Raw genomic sequence first — 19,082 nt, forward strand, 5'->3', positions numbered from 1 at the left:
CCCCCCCCCCTCCCTCCCTCCCGGTGGCTTTGCCCGAAGAAACATCAACGATGCGCGATTCTTCCAAAGCGCCAACTGCCATGGGTACCTCGGCTTGCTTTACATTCACCAAGCCATCAGTGCGGCAGCCAACAGCAGCGCCACTTCGCTGGCTGGTGCTTTGCGCCGGGCAGCCAGCCGGCGCCCCGCCCCGGTGGATCGCCACGATGCTCGGAGCTTGGCCGGGTTGCTGGCCGACCGTCGGCTCCGGGCCGATGCCCGCCGGGTGGTTGTGGCCGCCCTGCCACGGGTCCCTTCGGCCGGGAGTGACCTGCGCTCGGCCGAGCGGCATCTCCGCCGGGCGGCCGAATTGGATCCCCAATCCGAGGCCTGGGTCTTTGGCCTATGGCAGCTGTATGGCCTGGCTGGGCGGCTGTTGACGCGGTCATCGCGTGAGCGCGGCCCTCTTGGCCTGGTCGTTCGCAGCCACCTTCGCACCTTTCTCAAAGCCAATCCGGACAACCTGGCCGGCTGGGTGTATGTCTCCCATGCTCGCTTTCTCTCTGCTTCTCTCTCTCTCTCCATGTTCCCCTTCTTGCCCCTCCCCTATGCGGCCATAACCATAACCGCCATTGACACGTACGCTTCGCCCCTCTTGGCCCTTTTTTCGACCCTCCTCTCGATGGCCGTCTCCAGCATGTACCATGACTTTCTTCAGGCATCGGCCGAACTGTCGAGCCAGCGCGCGCCCGGGCGCTCGAACGCCCTGGTCATGGCCGAGGCAGCCGGCAAGGCGCCGGACTCGGCGGATCCCCGGCCGCGCTTGGATCCGTTGCACTTCTCGTCGCTGGGCCGAGCATCGGCCAAAATCGCCCGGCTCGATCCCCTTTGTCGGCGCCTGATCTATGAGCAGGCGCTGCTGCATTTGATGCGCGAGGCCGTGGGTGCTGGCGCCGCCATCCCCGGGAGTCAGCGTTTCTCCTCCACCGGGCCCCTGTCGGCGGGGTCCTTCGCGCACCTACGTCGGGCATTGGACCTGGCCCAGTGCCGGCTGCTGGCCCTCCATGCATCGACCACTGTGCACTATCGGTGTAGGACGGCCGGCGCGCGGCCCATTGCTCTGGACACGCCTCGGCCATCGGCCGGCGATCCCTGGGCCGAAATGGCGGCCCTCGGTGTTCGATGGCCGGCGGACTTGTCGCTGCTGATCAACCGGCTGTCCACCGACCGGCCGGCGCCAGCGCGGCATCTCCATCGGAAATCCTACTGGCAGCAGCGTCCCTGGACTGGGCGAAACTTTGGTGCACACGCGCGCGACCTGCCCGCCCAGAGTACCGCCGACGTCATTGGCCTTCAGGATACGCCATCCATCCGGGCGTCGTTGGCGGAGAGTCACATTGGCGGCTGGCAGCCGCTGCTTCCGCTTCAGAGTGAGCATCTTGCCCAGTTGGCCGGGACCGCCGGCGGGGGCTGCCATGCGCAAATCGAGGCATCAGACTGCTTGGATCTCGGCCACCGGGCTGCCGAGGCCGAGGCGCGCGAGCTGCTGCAGCTCTGGCGCCAAGCCTTGCGACTGGGCATGATGGCGGTGGGCCCCCCCCATCCCGACACCACACGGACCTGGCCCGGCGGCGCGCCCCAGGCGGCCGAGCATCTGGCCGAGCTCCACCGAGCGGCCTCGGCCCCGGGCGCCGAAAGCCGGCATTTCCCCAGCAGCACGGCTTCCTGGCTGGCGTCGATGATTGCCCTCATCCCCGAGGCGGGTCTTGGGCAATCGCACGCGGTCTTCAACCACCTTACTCGGCCAAGCGCAAGCACAGGTGCCACTCGGCCGGCCACTTGCCACTGGTCATACGGCGATGGTCCGATGGATCTCTGGGACCCGGCGATCCAGCAGGCGCGCCATTCTGCCACCACGGCCGTTGCCTCGGCCGGTGCGACGGTGGCCCGGGCCGACGCCCGTCCGGGCAATGTTTCACCTTTCCCCGGCTCGGCTTCCGCCCGTTCCCGGTCCTCCCCCGCGAGCGACACCTCCTTTTCAGATCACTCGGATGGGGCATCCAGCTCCCATTCCCCTTCAGACCCCCCGTCGGATCCCTCTTCGGACTCCTTGACAGACTCCTCCTCGGGCTCCTCCTCAGATTCAGATGGAGCCCCCTCCCCGCCCGTGGAATCCCCTGCCCTGGATGCCGATGCCCCCTCCGCATGCTCAGCCCCGGGAGGGGGATGTTCGTGTGCTGGGCGCGTTGCTCGGATCTGGGCGGCCGTGGTGACCTGCCAACTGCTGGTGGCGGTGCTTCTTTACGCACCGCAGCTTTGCGCCCTTCCCGATCCCACCGGACTGCAGGGGCTCCTTCGGCACTTGAAACGAGCCACGCACCCGGCACACACGTCGACCACCGATGGCGGCCGCCCTCCGTTGCCGATGCGCCTGTTCAACTTCCTCTGGGGTGGCTTCTCCGGGCGGGGGTTCATCCCCCTGTGGCTGCTTCGAGGGGAGCTGGCCGAGGCCGTCCGGGCGGTTCGATCATCGGCCGCCGGAACCGAGGATCTGGTTCCAGGCAGGTGGTTCATGACCCTGCTGGACCATGTCGGGGTGTACTTCGAACTCCTGAGTCGGGCTCTGCTCGGCTCGGCGGGCGGGTGGTACGCTCCGGTGCACCCGATGGACGATGCTGTCCCTTCGGTTCGGCGCTTCCATTACCAACAAGCGCGGCATCTTATGCGTGCGTTGGTCTTCCCGGGCCGCACCACGGCCGAGAACATTGTCGCCTGGCAGCCGGAGGATGCGCCTGAGCCGGACAAACGCCCCTCCCAGCTGCTTGGCCTGCCCCCGAGTGACATCTCCCGGGATGGCGAGGCGTCTGACTTGGAAAGGGGAAGAAGCCCTTCGCCAAGCGCCCCGGATCCGCTGTTCCTGGCGCCGGAGATGCTGGAGGGTGGGCCTGTTACGCGTTCAAAGCGCCGTCGTTTGTTGTCTCGCCGACTGGGGGCGGATGGTCAGGTTTCGACCGCTCCGGCCGATGACCACCAGGATGCAACTTCATCGCCGGCCGCCTTCCTGGATTTCGAGTCCCAGACCCAGTCGCAGCCCTTGTTTTGAGCCCCGACAGTCAGGCTCGGCCTCCGGTTTCACAGCCTTTTTCCACACACACACACACATATATATATATATATATATGTATATGTATATGTATACATACAAACACGACTTTCAAGGAATTGTCCTTTGTTCCGTCACTTCTGCTGTCCCTTTCGGGCCTTGTGACCGTGTGCTGATGGTAATTGCGGATGCGGACACTAATGCGGGCGGGGGAGGGTAGGAGAGATCTATTTCGCAAGGACAAGCACAGTTGAAGGGACAAAGGAACAACTGTACATGGCAGGAACAAGGACAAAGAATGGCATCGTGCACCGGGGAGGAGGGGACATAGAAAACTCGAGGGAGAGAGAGAGAGGGGGGGGGAGGGAGAAGCATGGCAGAGGGGAGGAAAGAGGACGAGAGGTTGGCCGGACCGGCCGGTCAACCAAAGGAAAGTGCCAAACAGCCGGACGGGCACCACATCTTGGATGCTGGCTCTCACACGAGGGCGAAACCGATGGGCTCTTCCAGCGCGCGGCGAATGCGCTTGAGTGCCTCGCGCCCACTACGATAGCGCGGCACGGCAAACAGACGAATGCACGTGTGCGCAGAGGGGAGGACCCGCTTCGGGAGATAGTGATGTGGGCACATGCGCACCGGGGCCTGTGCATAGGTGGCGCGCTCGTCATCGGAGTCGGTGCGCGGCTCGTCCATATCCTCATCGGTGCTCAGCTCCGAGTGGTTGTACACCCCCTTGCACTTGCACATGAGGCTGGGCGCCAGGCGAGAAACATCCGACCTGAAGACGCTGCTCTCGGAAGCAGGGCCACCGGTGTGCCGGTCGACCATGGCCGCGGGGATGTCACCCTCCGAAGCCGAGGCAGCGGCAGTCGAGGTGTCGGAGGACACCGATGGCCGATCGACCGCCAGGAGCTCCTGCTCTCCTGGTGGAAGGGGAGAGGGACTCCGCGAGGCAGGGGCACCCGAAGGCAACATGATATCCGCCAGCTCGGTGGCGAACACCGCGGCAGACACGGCAATATCAAGGATGCCCATGCTGCCATCTGGGGCCTCATTGTCGCTGTCCTCGGTGTCACTGCTGTCCGCATCATCGCCGCTATCATTGGCCCCGGGCTGGTCGCCCTGCTCAAGGGCATCGGAAGTGACACGGGGAGATCCATCGGAAAGGGTGATCCCCTCGGAGTCGCTCGACAACGACATGACATCATCACCGACTCGCCAGGTGGGGTCCGGCTGCGAGGTCTCCCCGGCGGAGGAGGAGGCCTCCAAGTCGGAGGAGGAGGCCTCCAAGTCGGGGTCATCCTCCACCGAAGTCGAGGAGTCCGAGTCGGAGGCCACATCGGTGCTCGACAAATCGGACGAAGAGAATGTCGGGTCGGGCTCGGACTCGGAAGAGTCGGTCTCCATGACGCGCGAGAGGCCGATCTTGATCGAGGGCGGACCGCCCCAGAATGAGGAGGATTGCCCGGCACAAATGAAGCGCACCAGGCGATCCAGCTCTCGCGGCGTCAGACACCGAAGGGCCCGGACAAAGCGCCGCATGGCCGGGTGGCGGCGCTTTAGCGGCAACAGCAAGATCGACCGATCCAAGATGTCATCAGCCGTGAAGTGGGTACTCCGTGCCTGGAGCAGCTCCCCTGGTGAGGATGCCGTCAGGGCGGGGGTCGGCTGCAGAAGTCGAGCCAGGGCACGGGGCTGCCGAAGGGCGCGAAGGAGCAGGAGCAGGAGAGACAAGCAACAAACCGAGGAAAGAGGGAGAGAGAGGGAGAGAGAGAGAGAGGGAGGGAGAGAGGGTTAGGCTGACGGATGGGTCGCGGACTGGATGCCTGCAGGGCAGACCGGGAAGGAGAAAGAGAGAAAGAGAGAGAGAGAGAGAGAGAGAGAGAGGAGGGGGAGAGAGGAGAAGGGAAGGGAGAAAGAAAAGACCAACAGAACGCACCGCCCAGAAGAGGGGGATTTCGGTCGGCGCAATCCGATGATTCTTGGTTGGCAGGAGGGCCACCGAAATGCCATAGGCAATCGAGTGGGCAGCCTTGCGCACGGCACTGGTGGGACCGACCAGATGCGCCGCCTGCCGGACGATGTACTCCTCGACATTGAGACTTGTGACATCGCCCTCGGATGAAACCACCCCGGTCAAAGCAGCCAGGTTGGCATCCAGATCGCCGATGTCCTGCAATGTTGGCAGAGGTGCCTCGATGAAATCCTCGGCCACATTGGGCACCGGGCCGGATCCGGGCTTCAGCGCGGTGATCACTCGGGTGAAGGTCAAGCCCAGTTGGGCCACAGTGTCCGACTCAAGGTCCAGCCCGGCGCTCGGGACATCAACATTGACCGGCGCGTGCGGGGTGCTGGACGAGACGTTCATGGCCGCGGAGGAACGCAAAAAGCGGAAGACCTTGGCGAGAGACTGGCACCCGGCGGAACGGATCAGGGGTTCATGTTAGCAGGAGCGGCCCGAGCGGGGAGGGAGAGCGAAAGGGGCCGCATGGCACGAAAGGCCAAACACGACTGGAAGATCGCCAAGAAGATGGGGGAAAGAAGGCGGGTGTGGGTGCGGGGGGGGGACCGGAGAGCCAGAGCACAGCGGGAAGGCGAAAAACGCACCGGGTCAACAAGGCACGCCTCGGCTTCCAGTTCGGCCGGCTGGAGGTTCGGGCTGAAGCCGTGGCCAAGATCCCGCGCCCAGCGCAACGACGGAGGCAGCTCCGACTCCGGGTGCATGCCGATGAGGTCCGCCGAGATGAAGCGCCACAGGAGCGGCGCCAAGGGCGGAATGCCGAAAGTGCTCCCGGGCCCGGGAGTCGCGCCATTGAGGGCCGCCAGCCCGAGCCAAATGCCCACCAGGGTATAGTAATTCAGCAGGCGGATGACCTCCAGCGAGTGGGGCTCCCCCCGGTCGGCGGTGCCGGTGAACAGCGCCAGCGGGCTGTCGGTCCTCGGGAGGGCAAACGGCCCGGGACCCCATTCCCGGCCCCAGGGGAAAGTCTCGCCCAGCTGGTCGATGGCCGAGTCATCGGCCCCGCCGACCTCCACGAAGAGCCGGCTACTCGACCGGAAGAGCACGCGTCCCAGGCTGTTGAGGTACTCACGCAGGGGTCCACCAAGGTCCAGGCCTGCCTCCACCTCGAGCTCATTATCGGACCCGGAATCGTTGAAATTGAAGTCATTCGAAGAAGCGACGCTGGAGTCACTGGAGTCGCTGGAGTCACTGTCGGAGTCGGTCCCACTGCCGGACGGGGAGTCGGAAGATGCGGAACTGGCAGCAGGCGTATCATCGAGAGGGCCATCATCCACGGACGCCTCATCGTCACTGGACAGGGTGATGACGAGAGGCGTCTCCTCCTTCAGGTCATCCTCCACATCGCCATCATCGGCGTCGGTGTCCTCCACATCGCCGTCATCGGCGTCGGTGTCCTCCGCATCGCCGTCATCGGCCTCGGCCTCCGGCTTGTCGATGGTTGCCGAGCAGGAGGCGGCGTTCTCCTCGACATCGGCCCCGGTCTCCGGGGTGCTGGCGGAGTCCGGCAGATGGCCATCCTCCACGGAGAAGGGGCAAGCCACGGCCGGAGTGGGGACATCACCAACACCCGCCTCGAACAGAGCCCCAGACTCGGCCTCGGCCTCGGCCTCGGCCTCGGCCTCGACTTCAGAGGCTGACCCATCTTCCAGCAGCTCCGTGTCATCCGAGTCGAAAAAGAGAGACATCAAGGGTCCACTCGACGATTCATCGTCACTGGTGGAGGAGAGCGCCGCCAACATCGGCGCATCACCGAATAGGGCCATCAGCTCCCCGTCCAGCAAGCCCCCATCACCGCCTGAGTGGTGGCCGGTGCCTGGAAGGCCGTCCAGATGCGCGGCAAGCAGGCTGGCCATATTTTGGTCTTTCGGGAAGAGGAAGGATGCGGTGAAGAGGTCATACCAGAGGTTCTCCTCGGTGGCGTCGCCGCCGACACCGGCCTTGGCACCGCCAGCCGGCCGGTCAGACCCATAAGCCGTGATGAACTGAATGCGCAAGGGCTTTTGAATGTTGAGGCGCTTGTGGAGCAGCCCATGCAGGGTGTCGCGAACGAGATTGTTCCGACGAACCGGCAGGGCCAGGTTCAGCGACTCGGCCAGGGTGAGACTCTGTTGCCGAGGAATCCGCCGGATCTCGCGGTCTTCCGGCAGAGAGAAGGGCGCCTGGGTCGGCAGGTCGGGGAAGTGGCGGGAGGTGTAGCCCGCATTCTCCAAATCATTCGCGGTGAAGGAGAGCTTGTCATGGACAAAGCGGAAAATCACGGTACTAAGGTTGTTCTGCGTGCGTGTGTGTGCGTGTGTGTGCGTGTGTGCGTGTGTGCGTGTGTGTGCGTGTGTGCGTGGCCAAAAGAGCGCAAGAATCGGGAAGGGCGGCAGGGGAGAGAGAGCGGGGAAATACAAGAGGAGAGGACAATGAGGATGCGGATGACAGCGATATGTCAGGATGCAGGGGGCGAAAAAAAAAAAGGCAAGCGAAGTATGTGCCAAGGGAGGAAGAGGGGGCCCGACGCACGGAGATGGCGGCATTGAGTTCGGCCCAGGAACGGGCGCGCCAGGCGGCCGCCACCACCGAGGCCGGGAGGACAGAACTGGCGGATGCCCAGCGGGGAGCCCGGGCCAGAGGCAAGGCCTGATGTGCCACCTGCCAGAGCAACCGGGTGATGTCGGAAATGGGCCCATCTTCGGGATTGACAGCGGGTGGCCCGGCGGCCAAGAAGCGCTGGAGGGGAAGCTGCGTGGTCAAGGCCCGATGAATGGACCGGACGCACACACGCGCCCGATGCGGGGTCGCCACCACCATGCCGAAGGGATGGCCACTGGCCGGGCCGGTGGCTTGCCGGGAAAGAGCATCAAAAATGAGCCCGGACAGCTCGATCGTCGGGGCATAAGAATGAGCGGCCAGGATTTGCTCCGGGGCCCGGAATAGGCGCGCCACGGTCCGGGTGAATTGCTGGATGGTGGACTTGGCAACCGGGGCATTTTCCGAGCGCGGAGTCCAATCGGCGAAGGGGAATTGGCTTTCCTCCAAACCCAGCCCCGCGCGGCTGTGGTAAAGCACTCCCAAGGCCTCGGAAAAGAGGACCACCAGGCTGGCCGCGGTGAGACTCCCCGAAGGGAGGGGCTCCGGGTGGATGGACACCCGACCGGCCAGCAGCGACAAAGACGGCAAGGTCGGGCCCAGGTCGCTGGAAAAGACACTGGGCTGCGGGTGGACCGACCGTGGGCCAAGCACCACGCGTTGGGCATTGGCCAGGGCATTGCGCATGCTGTGCAAAAGCGCATGCGCGGCCAGGGGCAGCGAGGCAGCCAACACCGCCACGGGCTCCGGGCCGAAGGCCAGCAGGAGCAGAGCCACAAGGGCCTCATCGCGAAGATTGGCCACATGGAAGGCCTGGTCCTTCTGGCCATGTCGGCCGATGGACGGGACGTCATCATGCCGGCGAGTGACGCGCGGAAGCCAAGCACGCAGTTGGGCCGCGGCCAGCAGCGCGCGTGGCACCGCCCGCGCAAAGGCCGCCTCGGCGAGGATGCTTTCACGGCGGAGAATGGCCCCGAGCAAGTGCTGCAATGGGCGCAGGGCGGTGGCCTGCATGTGTCGAGCCGCCTCGCCGGTCAAGGGCCCGAGAGCCGGGCGCGGCCGGAAGGGGCGCAAGTAGTGAATTTCCGCGAAGGGAGACTCCAGGGAACTGGTCGGGTGATTGCCCGGCCCGAGGGTGGCACTGCGGACTTGCTGGCGCGGGCAGCGATCGGCCTCCAGCGGCACGAGGAGGATCACCAGAGTGGCCCACACGCGTGGGGCAATCAGCAGGCCAAAGGCCGGCACGGCGTCGGAGTAGTCCAGCGGCTCGGCCCCCCCGGCGCCACAGGGCCAGGCCCAGGCTCCCAGCGGGGCGGCCGCCGCTCGGGTGTTGCGAACGAGGCGCCGATCGGCCTCCAACACGGGCGGGGGAAATGGGAACCCGGCCAATTGGGAGAAGTCCAAAAAGTCATCCTCCGGCCCGGTGGATGTCTGGCAGGCGGCCTGAAGCTGGGCAAAGTCCGCTCGCAGGATGAGCTCGGCCAGCAGGCCGGGCGCGTCGACAAACAGCCGGTAACAAAGGGCCCAATCAGCCAGAGTGGCTGCCCACTCGAGGCAGTTGGGGAGATTGTCGGCTGCCAATCGGCAGACAAAGCCGGCAAGGCGGAAATACACCGCGGCATTAGAGCAGCCAGATGCCACGGGCAGGGGGGTGGGGGGGGGGCAGGAGGTCAGGGGGGAGAGCGCGGACAAGAAAGGGAGAAGCCTATGTTGAGAGAAGGAGAGAAGGAGAGAGAGAGAGAGAGAGAGAGGAGGGGAGGGCAGGCGGGAAAGGGACCAAACGTACCGACAACGGAAGAGGGCCTGGAGTTGCTCGGGGTGCAGCGGTACCCGCGGGACAGATCGTCGGCCGTGCGAGTCAGCCACCGTGCCAGGAAGCAGTTGGCCGGGGTCGGGCAAGCCGGCGGACAGTTGGCCAAGGCCGGGCCCATGAGGATCCGGTGACGCAGAGCCACGCAGAAGGCCGCCGTCAGAGGATGCCGCCCGGGGCTGGTGGACGCGGCATAGTCCAACGACACGGCCGCCGCCCGCAGGGGATTGGCCGGGATGATCATTTGGCAAAAGCGCTTCGTCTGCTCCGGGGTGAGGTCCTCGATGGTGTCCAAGAAACCAAGCATCTGCATGATGGTCTCCCCGCAACAAAGACAGTTGGGCGTGACCAGGATGCCCTTTCGGGGAAAGAGATCGCCCTCGACGGGGATGCCCGAGCCGTCGTGCGCCGCTGTCGACCCGTCGGCCATGTTTGTGTCGAGGCGGAGGAGAGAGAGCGAGAGGCAAAGAGAGAGAGAGAGAGGGGGGAGAGGAAGAGAGGGGGGAGAGGAAGAGGGAGGGAAGAAGAGGGAGAGAGAGGGAGAGAAGGGGGAAGGGAGAAATAAAGGGAGAGGGGGGGGGGGATGTCCCGAGGAGGGGAAGGGCCAGGGGGTCGCGCTGAGGAGGGAGCGGAGAAGGGGGGCGGGAAGGAGGGGGAGAGGTGGAGCAGCGGTCGCCGTGGTCGGGTGGTGATGATACGGCTTCTTGGGGGAGTGATGGTGTGCACCGGGTGCAGTGTGGATCTCCAAGCATGCGAGATGACCACGCCGACGCCTCTTGAGCTTCGTCCACCTCCGGTACATGTGCCCAGGTGCTTCCCCCGGGAAGGGGGCGGGCCAACGGATTTGATTGAAAAGTAGGAACGCCCCTTCCATGGGAGCGGCCCGTTTCAGAGGGCCCGCTAATCGTGGAACATTCCTGCCTCGCGGGACAATCGCGGGGATCGAGTCATCTCGCGGGAAATACCAGGGGCGGCCGGGGGGAGGAACACACGGCCGGGGGGGCGGGGGGGGGGGCGGGGGGGATCCACGGGTCTGGGCCCGAAGACCTGTGTTGTACCCAGGGCGCTTGGAGGAGGCTTTGTGCTATTGGGCTGGGGGACCGACCGCCGCTGGGGCGACGGTGGCGCTGCGCTGGTCGGGCGCCCTAGGCAGGGCTATCTGTGCCCTGCACCACGGCGAGAGAAGCGGGAAGCGATCAACTCCCTACCGCTAGGGGCCCTTCCGTGGGAGAACGTGCGGGGCGGCGAAGCGACGAAATGAAAAGAGAATGGCCAGCGACCACTGGAACCGCGTCAGAGGCAAGGCCAGGCAGGTGGCTGGGCCGCTGCTCCGCCGGGACACCTGCGCGGAGGCCCGGAGGACCGAACACCTCGACACCTATCTCCTCGGGCATGAACGGTCAAGGTGCAGTTGCGTAATGTGATGGTCATTGATGGGCATTGCCGCGGCCGAACACCGGGGCAGGTGCCGCCAGGCCGCTGGACTCAGGTAGGCTCGCCCTTCCGCTGATACGGCGGGCATGATGCCGCAGCCCAAGGAGAGAGAGCTGCATGGAAGAGGCGAACCGCGCAGGCCGAGAGACTAGGCGGTCCGGTGGGCGAGGCCGGAAATGGCCGTGTATGAGCTGCAGGCATGATCCTTTGTTGCCGGCCCCGGATTTCCTGTGTGCCGCCCCCCCCACACACACACACATACACAGAGCCGGCACCATCCAGGTGCGGCTCCCAAGCAGACCGGGCTTCCCCCTTCGGGGTCAAGCCTTCGAGGCCGGGAGGGGAGACAAAAATGATCGGGACTTTGCATAGCATTTTCTACAGTATGGCCTGCACGTGATTTCATTTTACCTTGAGTCCTCCTGTCACAGCGCCGCCTCAACGGACGGCCGCCGCCATCCCTTGTCACCCGTTTGTGAGTGTGCGCGGCCGTTCGCGTCCCCCGGCTTGCGGCCTTTTTCGCTGCTTCTCTTGGCCGCTCCCCCGGCATTGCCCTGCTGTGGGCGGGGGGAACCATAACCCCCCCCAGCGAGAGACCCCAGGCCCGAGGTCGCGGGCTGCCCCGGGACCGGCGGCAGATCACTTGCCTGCCATCTTCAGGTGGACGTGTCTCTCTCTGGACCCGGCGCGGGCCACCCGAAAAACCCGCCCGCCGAGACGAAATGACGCTAGCGCCCGGGGAAGGGGGGGGGGGATGACAACGCCTCGATGATGCGCCCCTGGACAAGCAACAGGGTCCATCTTTTGGTCAGACATATAATCGGGCCCGCTCTAGAGGCTTCCTTTGCTGGATGCCACCAACCTTCCTCCTCTATTCCCCCCTCCCGGCATTTGCTCCTCTCCTTTTGCTGCCACTTGCCCCCGCTCCTCGCCTTCCCTCCCCTGAGTCCCTGCACTCGCCTTCACCTCCTCGCCCTCCCCACCCACCCACCCACCCACCCCTGTCCCTTTTCTCTTCTGTACCATGAGCGCTCCCTCCGCCCCTGGTGCCACTCAGCAGCCGCAGGATGCCCCCAAGGATGTGGTTGAGCTGCCCGGCTCCCATGTCCCGGGGATGATCCCTACCTCGGTCGTCGTGCACCCGCTGGTGCTGCTGAGTGTGGTTGATCATTACAACCGTGTGGCCAAGGTACGGGCTGGCCGGTGTGCCTTCTTTTTTTTTTCCCCTGCTTTTTTCGTGTCCTGCTCCCCCCCCATTTCCCCTGGGACAGGTTGCGCATGGCCTTCCACGACCGCCGGCTCACCCAATGACCTCCCACCATAGGGCACCACCAAGCGCGTTGTCGGTGTGCTCCTCGGCCAGTGGAATGGGTCCACCATCGACGTGTCCAACAGCTATGCCGGTACGCCCTGGCCAACTTGGACCTGCCTCTTTCCTTTTGCCTGCCCTTGCCCGGGGAATCCCCCGCTAACCTTGGCTCCCCTCCCCCCCCCCCCCCCCCCCCCCCCCACCCATCCAGTCCCCTTTGAGGAGGAAGGACAGGACTCGTCCATCTGGTTCTTCGACCACGGCTACCTTGAGGAGATGTGGCACATGTTCCGCAAGATCAATGGTACGTAGGCCCCTCCCGCCGCCATTCTCCCGTCCGTTGTCTCTCCCTCTCTCTCTCTCTCTTGCCCTGGCGCCCCTTGGCTCTCGTCTGAAGCACACACACACACACATGAATGCCAATGTACCGGTGTATTCGGCCCGCTAACTCGACGATCGCTCGGCTCCCTCTTCCGGGCTTCAGCTCGCGAGAAGATCATCGGCTGGTACCACACTGGTCCGGCTCTTCGGTCCAGCGATCTGGCCATCCACTCGGTCATGTCGCGCTTCTGCCCGAACCCGGTGCTGGTGACGATCGATGTCAACCCCGAGTGTGTCGGTCTGCCCACCGAGTCCTTTGTGGCCATCGAGGAGGTTGATGTGCGTCTTGGCCAGCTGCTTCTTCCCTTTTCGACACCCAGTCGCCCCACCGGCCACTCACGCCATTCGCTTCCGCGCGTGCGCACGCCCGCAGGACTCCATCAATGCCTCCACTTCCTCCGAGTCTGGGCCCTCCTCGCGGAAAACCTTCACCCAGGTGTCCACCGAGGTCCGTGCCACTGAGGCCGAGGAGATTGGTGTTGAGCACCTCCTGCGCGATGTCAAGGACAATGGTATGCTGCCCCTCTTCCTCCCCCTCTCCCTCTTCCCCTCTCCCCCTCTGGTGCTCCCCTTGTCCCTTTGTCCTTCCGAACATGCCTCACTTTTGGCCTGCGCACCAGACATCGGAGCCTGCCACTGACACGCCCCTCTGCTCCCAGCCGTTAGCTCTCTTGCAACCCAAGTCACCGAGAAGGTGTCCTCCATGCGCAGCCTCCACAACCACCTCAAGGATATTGCCACTTACCTGCAGATGGTCCGTACTTGTCCCTCCCTCTCTTTCTCTCTCTCTCTCGCCGATCCTCGGGCCCCCTCTGCCTCTCCAACTGACACGCTTTGCCCCGCCACACACACACACACACACACACACACACATATGCATGCATGCATGCATGCATGCACACCATCAACATCGATGTCTGGCCCTCCATCACAAACAATGACAGGTTGCTGATGGACGGATTCAGCCCAACCCCGTGGTGTTGACCAACGCCCAGGCACTGCTGGCCGGCCGGCCGGATATTTCCGGCTCGGATGCCCTCTCGGCTGCCTTCACCTCGGCCGGCAATGACGCCATGCTTGTGCTTCACATTGCGGCCATGTGCCGGTCGCTCACCGCCCTGCATGATCTGATTCGCAACCGCCAGAATGTGGCCAGCTCCGAGCAGACCCTGGCTGCCGCTGCTGCGGCGGCGGCGGCCGAGCGTCCTGCCGCCACCCCGAGCACCGTTTAGACGGACACGGGATAGCTGGCCAGTCCCTGTGGATGAGCAGCTGCAAAATGAGAGCAGCTCCGGCTCTGCATCAAACTGCCCCTCGTCTCCCTCTCTCTCCCTCTCTCGGCAACAGTTGCACCCCACATATCGCATAAATCCCCCCTTTCAATCTCGCACACCCACGGGAGTGACTCTGCACCGCCTTGATGTGCCAAAGGAAGAAGGCGAGGCACGGAGGGGGGGGGGAAGGGGCGGGCGGGGAATGGGTGGGGGGCAACAACGCCGCCCGCGAGCCGCGATCAGCAAGGCGTGACAAGCGGCGGGGGCTCAAGTCTGGCCACGCACGTGACCTATCCCGATCGCGGCCCCCGCGCGCCTCACCCATGCATTGTGCGCTCTGTCGGGGCCTGAGCTGGGGCTGGCTCGTCGTCGTCGTCGTCGTCGTCGTCGTCGTCGTCGTCGTCATCGTCGTCATCTAGATCTCCGTGTGCTTGCAGACGGTCGAGGAGGTGGGGCCAAAAAAAGAGGGGGGGGGCTGGTCGAGGCATGTATCAGTTCGGTAGGTGGCGCTTGACACGCGTGTGGGACTCCGGTTAATTCATCTCTCGCCCGGCATCGGACGACACACCCTCCTCTGCTTTCTCGCTCTCTTTTTTTTTTTTCCCCAGGTGTCGGGGACGCTTTGCTGGGAAACAGGCTGAAAAGTGTGCCCGATCGAGGAACAGCCCTCACGACCCAGATTCCCGTTCTTTCCTGTTGCACTTTTCCGTCCCCTGCCGCACATCGCCCCGCCCACCTCCCTCCTTGCCTTCCCCACCCCCCCACCCCCCTCCGCGGCTCCCCTCCTCGGCATCCTGCGGCCTCGCCCTGGCCGCTTGGAGGCTCGGCCATGTTGACGCCTAACTTGCAGACACCGCGCTCGGCTGGGGGGAAATTGGGTCCTGGGCCTCGGGTTCGGGCCCGGTGGACACCGCGCCAGGGCCGCCGCGGCCGGAGAATCACTCGACTGCTCATCTTTGCGGTCTTGCTGCCGACCCTCTTCTTCGGGGTGATTTTTGCCATCGTGCTGGTGTTCGTGCCGCAACTTTGGTGGACAATTCCCCAGGCACTTCGCCAGCTGGCCGATGAACGGTGGCTCGGGCGGATTCTCACCACTGGCCGATGTCATTTGCTCACGGCCCCGGTGGTTCAACTGGGCCTGCCACAGCCGGAGCAGGACTCTGCCCTCCTTCGGCCACTGGGCGCGACACTGGGCATCTCACCGGATGCTTGGGAAGCTGCCACGCATGACGGCATCCCCGGGTACAACTATCTCTGGGTCGATATGTACGAGAAGGGCGGCTGCCAGACGCACATACACACACGCACGCATGCACGCACCCCTTTTCGCCCATCAGGCCCCTCTCGGCCTCCGACTGCGCCCTGGCCACTGGTCACACTTCGACCATGGATCCCGCCATTTGCATCGCTGACTCTCCCTCCCCCGGGCAAAAAAAAAAACAAAAAAAAACAAGACACTTCCTTGCCACATGCCCACATGACTACTGCTTGCAATTGTTCCACACACCCCCTCACGCCGGGTTTCAAGCCCGGCTTTTCTGGCACACACTCGGCGCAACGCCCGCCCTGCGTGAGGTTCAGCCGCTGGCGGGTGCCGAATTCGCCACACATGCGGGGCATTGCACTGGCTGGGCCATGCGCACTGCCCTCCCGAGTGAGGCTCCCTTGGTCTATCGCGCACGCATCCTTGCCGTCTTGCCGAAGGGCTTGAGTTCGGTGAGAGGCTCCTTCGGCGTCGACATTTTCCGCTTGTCCGCCCCCGATGGCGTGAGCCGAGTGGCATCCGCCAGTGGAACGAGCCTCGGTGGCGGCGGCGGCAGCGGCGGCGGCAGCGGCGGCGGCGGCGGCGAGGGCAGCCGCTTCAGCCCCAGTGGGGATGCTGTGCCAGCTCGCGGTGCCGGCGCCGACATTGATGGTGGCGGGAATTTCGGGCCCGGCAGCGGTGGTGGGCCCATCGCCGGGAGTCTGTGCTGTGCGCGACGCGGGAAGGGTCTCGCCAGGCCCCCCTGTCCGAAGCTATTTCTCCCGTATGTTGCCGCTGCGCCAGGGCGACGGCGCCCTTGTTGGGACGTGCCAGCCGCTTGGCCGCCCGAGCGCTGGGCTCTGCCCGCTGGAGGCGTGACGCTGGTGGCCAGCACGGCGGTGTCACTCGGTGCGGCCGATCCCCGACGCCCACGGTTGGCCTTGGCCGCTGACAGCCAATACGGCTCGTTGGTGTTCCGCCAGCTGGTGGCCCAGCTGGCTGACCAGGCACCCGATGCCGTCATCCTGGCGGGCGATGTGGTGGAAAACTCCCGCTACCTGGACAAATGGCTCCGACACTTCCACTGGCCACTTGGGAAGTTGTTTGTCCGGCGCGATGGGCACTCGGGCCCCGGCCCGCGGCTCCCCGGACTGCTTGTTTCCCCGGGAAATCATGATCTGGAAGGGCAGTATGAACACTTTCACGCGTTGCTCGGGCCGCCGGTTGGCAAACCGGCCAATCGGACGTGGGCTGGCAGCGATCCGAATGGCTCTTGGCCGGACCCCTTCAACTTGGGCTACCCCACCCCCGGGGGACTCTTCCAGTCCGGTGGCCTGCTGTCCCCATGGCTGAGTGTCAGCTCGCTCAACTCCTTCGATGGTTCCTTGCACCAGGAGCAGCTGCTGGTGCGTGCACTGCGCGCGCCAGCAGCCCGGCGGGCCGCCTGTCGCCTGGTAATCATGCATACGCCACCTTGGGTGGAATTTTGGGAGCCAGTTGCTTGGCACCGCAAGAAGGAGGTACGTGCCTGGCCTGGCCTGGCCTGCCCTTCCCCTCGCATGCACCGCCCATTTTCTGTCCGCAAGCATGTGGCTCGCCTGGTGCGCCGTGGCATCTCCTCCGCCTGCTAACGTCGCATGCATGTGCGCACATCTGTATGCATGTGTGTGTGTGTGTGTTTGTATGCTCCCAGTATGCCCCATCCGACCATGCGCGAAAACGATGGGTCGATCTATTCAACGTGCGATCACCACCCTTTATTTTGCCCCCCCCCCCCCCCCTGGCTCCCATCGAAGAGGCTTTCACTTGTTTGGCGAGGGGATGCGAAACAGAGAAGAACGCGCGGCGAACATGTGTGGAACTGCAATCGGGCCTTTTTTTTTCTCTCGCTCCTGTCGCTCACCCACTCATCTGCCTTTCGGTTCACTTGCCCGTCCATCCATCGAACAGTCCCTGGGGGTGGATCTCGTTGTGTCTGGACACTCTCACCTATACCAGCGCAGTCATATGGCTCCCTTTGTCGTGAAGAATGGCCCCGGTGACAGCCAGCTGGTTGCTTCGACCTACGTGACCATCGGCGGGGGTGGTGGACACTTGGACCTGGAGCCGCACACCCCGAGCCTGTCCAGTGACCGCACGGCCAAGGACCACTGGGCCCGCTCGGAATTCCACTTCTCCCAAGTTTTCGCGCGAACCATCCACAACCGCCACTTTTATGCGTTGGCCGAAGTGCGGCCGGAGCCGGTGCCCGGATCGGAAGGGCCCAAGCTTGGCGGAGACTGGTACATCCACTGGGAGGTTTTTTCCTTCGGGCAGGATCGAACTCTGGACCTGGCAAGTATCCCCTGTCGTGGCCCGCTGGACGGGCCATAGCATTGGCCCAAGGAGCGGGGCGGGGGTTTCACCGATGAGGCTGTCCGGGACATTGGAAGCAAAATGCAGAGACAGATGAAATATGCGACTTTTCAGGCCAGCAAATGGGGTGATATTTGCCCCCTCTCGGCATATATGATACAAGGGGGGGGAGAGAGAGAGGAGAAAGGGGAGGGCGAGAAAAGGGGAAAAGAGGGGGCCAGGCAAACAGAGGAAACCCCCACCGACGGGGGATGCAGCCGCGTGGGGGGGGGGGGGGGGACAGGGAAAATTCGCCCCAAACAGGGCATCAAATCCGGAAGAGAGCCAGCACTTGGTCCTCGGTCAGGCCCGCGGCGGTGATCTTCCCGGCAGCCAGCGGAGCCCAGAGCTCCGTCAGCAGGACCATGACCGCGAAGCCGGCCACCTCGAAGCCGGCCTCCCGGGTGAGGGCCACCGCCGCGGCGGCCGTCCCGCCAGTGGCCAGCAGGTCGTCCAGGACAACGGCACGTGGCTGGCGACCGGTCGCGATCGCGCCCGTGCAGGCGGCCGCAGCCCCGGCCGGGATGGCCAACACATCGGCACCGTACTCCTTGGTGGAACTGCGCTCGATGACGGTCCCGGGAAGCTTGCCGGCCTTGCGCACCGGGATGAAGGGGATGTCCAATTGCTGGCACACCAGCGGCCCGAAGAGGAACCCCCGCGCGTCCAGGGCAATCACCGCATCCACTTGCCCGAAGTGCTCGGAGATCTGCCGGACCAGCTCATTGACCACAATGCGTACCGCCGCCGGATGATGGAAAATTGGGAAGATGTCCTGGAAGAGGACGCCCTTTGTTGAGTTCGTGTTCATGTGTGAGAGGGCGGGAGGGAGCCAGAGAGACCGACAAAAGGTGGCAACAAAGTATCAGACGCTGACCCGGGCGAATGGAGAGAGAGGGAGGGAGATACGGAGAGAGGGGGGGGGGAGGAGGGAGGGAGGGAGGGAGGGAGGGAGGGAGGGGAGAGGCCCACGCACAGGACAGGGGAAGTCGGGGTGCTCAGCCAGCAGGCCGCGCACATCCTCGAGGGTGTTGATCGGCTGGGGGGACGACATGGGTGGGTTTCTTGAGGAAGCTCGGCACTTGGAGTGGGGCGGGCAAAGGGGGGGGGGGGGATGAAACCGGCGGACCAACCGGCGCACCAGGTCCCGCTTAAAAAAAGCGCTCCACAGAGTGTGGAACACACTCAGGGTTCCGCCGCCCCCCCCCCACCACCCACCCTGGCCCCATCCTCCTGCCGGAGCCCAGTCACAGGCGAGGGGCCGATCGACACGTTGGCTCATCCAGCTCCCAACGGATGTGGGACCATGCTGTGTCGGCCGCCTGTTCCTCGCCTCATCAAGCCGGGACCAGCTCGGGAGCACAAGGTTAGAGAGCCGGTCGGCACCCCCGCCCCGCCCCGCTCCGCCCCGCCCGCCCCATCCCCTTCCGAAGGACACCAGGCGAGGCGGCGAAAGACCAATGAGGCGCCCTGCAGCTGGGCCCATGGGCAGCCGGACCATGTAAGGCAACCCTCCTCACCCACCTTCCCCTCCTCCGCGCTTCTGTCTCCCCCCCCC

The 19,082-nt window shown here is 64.7% G+C and overlaps 4 protein-coding genes across 4 annotated transcripts; 2 read left to right on the forward strand and 2 right to left on the reverse strand.

Annotated features, from left to right (window-relative positions):
- Positions 1 to 50: 50 nt before the first annotated feature.
- Positions 51 to 3,082, forward strand: H696_02455 (hypothetical protein; the record flags this gene model as incomplete). The annotated part of the gene is made up of 4 exons (XM_009496359.1): positions 51 to 84; positions 114 to 516; positions 676 to 1,913; positions 2,061 to 3,082. The coding sequence occupies 4 exons, from the start codon at positions 51 to 53 to the stop codon at positions 3,080 to 3,082; spliced, it is 2,697 nt and encodes an 898-aa protein (XP_009494634.1).
- A 477-nt stretch (positions 3,083 to 3,559) lies between these two features.
- H696_02456 (hypothetical protein) lies at positions 3,560 to 9,919 on the reverse strand (the record flags this gene model as incomplete). The annotated part of the gene is made up of 5 exons (XM_009496360.1): positions 3,560 to 4,777; positions 5,022 to 5,492; positions 5,690 to 7,378; positions 7,614 to 9,253; positions 9,466 to 9,919. The coding sequence occupies 5 exons, from the start codon at positions 9,917 to 9,919 to the stop codon at positions 3,560 to 3,562; spliced, it is 5,472 nt and encodes a 1,823-aa protein (XP_009494635.1).
- Positions 9,920 to 11,923: 2,004 nt separating this feature from the next.
- H696_02457 (26S proteasome regulatory subunit N8) lies at positions 11,924 to 14,005 on the forward strand. The gene is made up of 7 exons (XM_009496361.1): positions 11,924 to 12,112; positions 12,248 to 12,326; positions 12,444 to 12,536; positions 12,717 to 12,892; positions 12,987 to 13,125; positions 13,273 to 13,367; positions 13,558 to 14,005. The coding sequence occupies exons 1-7, from the start codon at positions 11,948 to 11,950 to the stop codon at positions 13,843 to 13,845; spliced, it is 1,035 nt and encodes a 344-aa protein (XP_009494636.1). The 5' UTR covers positions 11,924 to 11,947; the 3' UTR covers positions 13,846 to 14,005.
- A 3,743-nt stretch (positions 14,006 to 17,748) lies between these two features.
- On the reverse strand, positions 17,749 to 18,626 carry H696_02458 (hypothetical protein). The gene is made up of 2 exons (XM_009496362.1): positions 18,501 to 18,626; positions 17,749 to 18,314 (listed from the first exon to the last, which is right to left on the reverse strand). Exons 1-2 carry the CDS (start codon positions 18,576 to 18,578, stop codon positions 17,793 to 17,795), a joined length of 600 nt encoding a protein of 199 aa, XP_009494637.1. The 5' UTR covers positions 18,579 to 18,626; the 3' UTR covers positions 17,749 to 17,792.
- Between the last annotated feature and the right edge of the window lie 456 nt (positions 18,627 to 19,082).

The sequence above is a fragment of the Fonticula alba genome (genome assembly GCF_000388065.1).
Source record: "Fonticula alba strain ATCC 38817 unplaced genomic scaffold supercont2.3, whole genome shotgun sequence".
NCBI classification, from domain to species: domain Eukaryota; order Rotosphaerida; family Fonticulaceae; genus Fonticula; species Fonticula alba.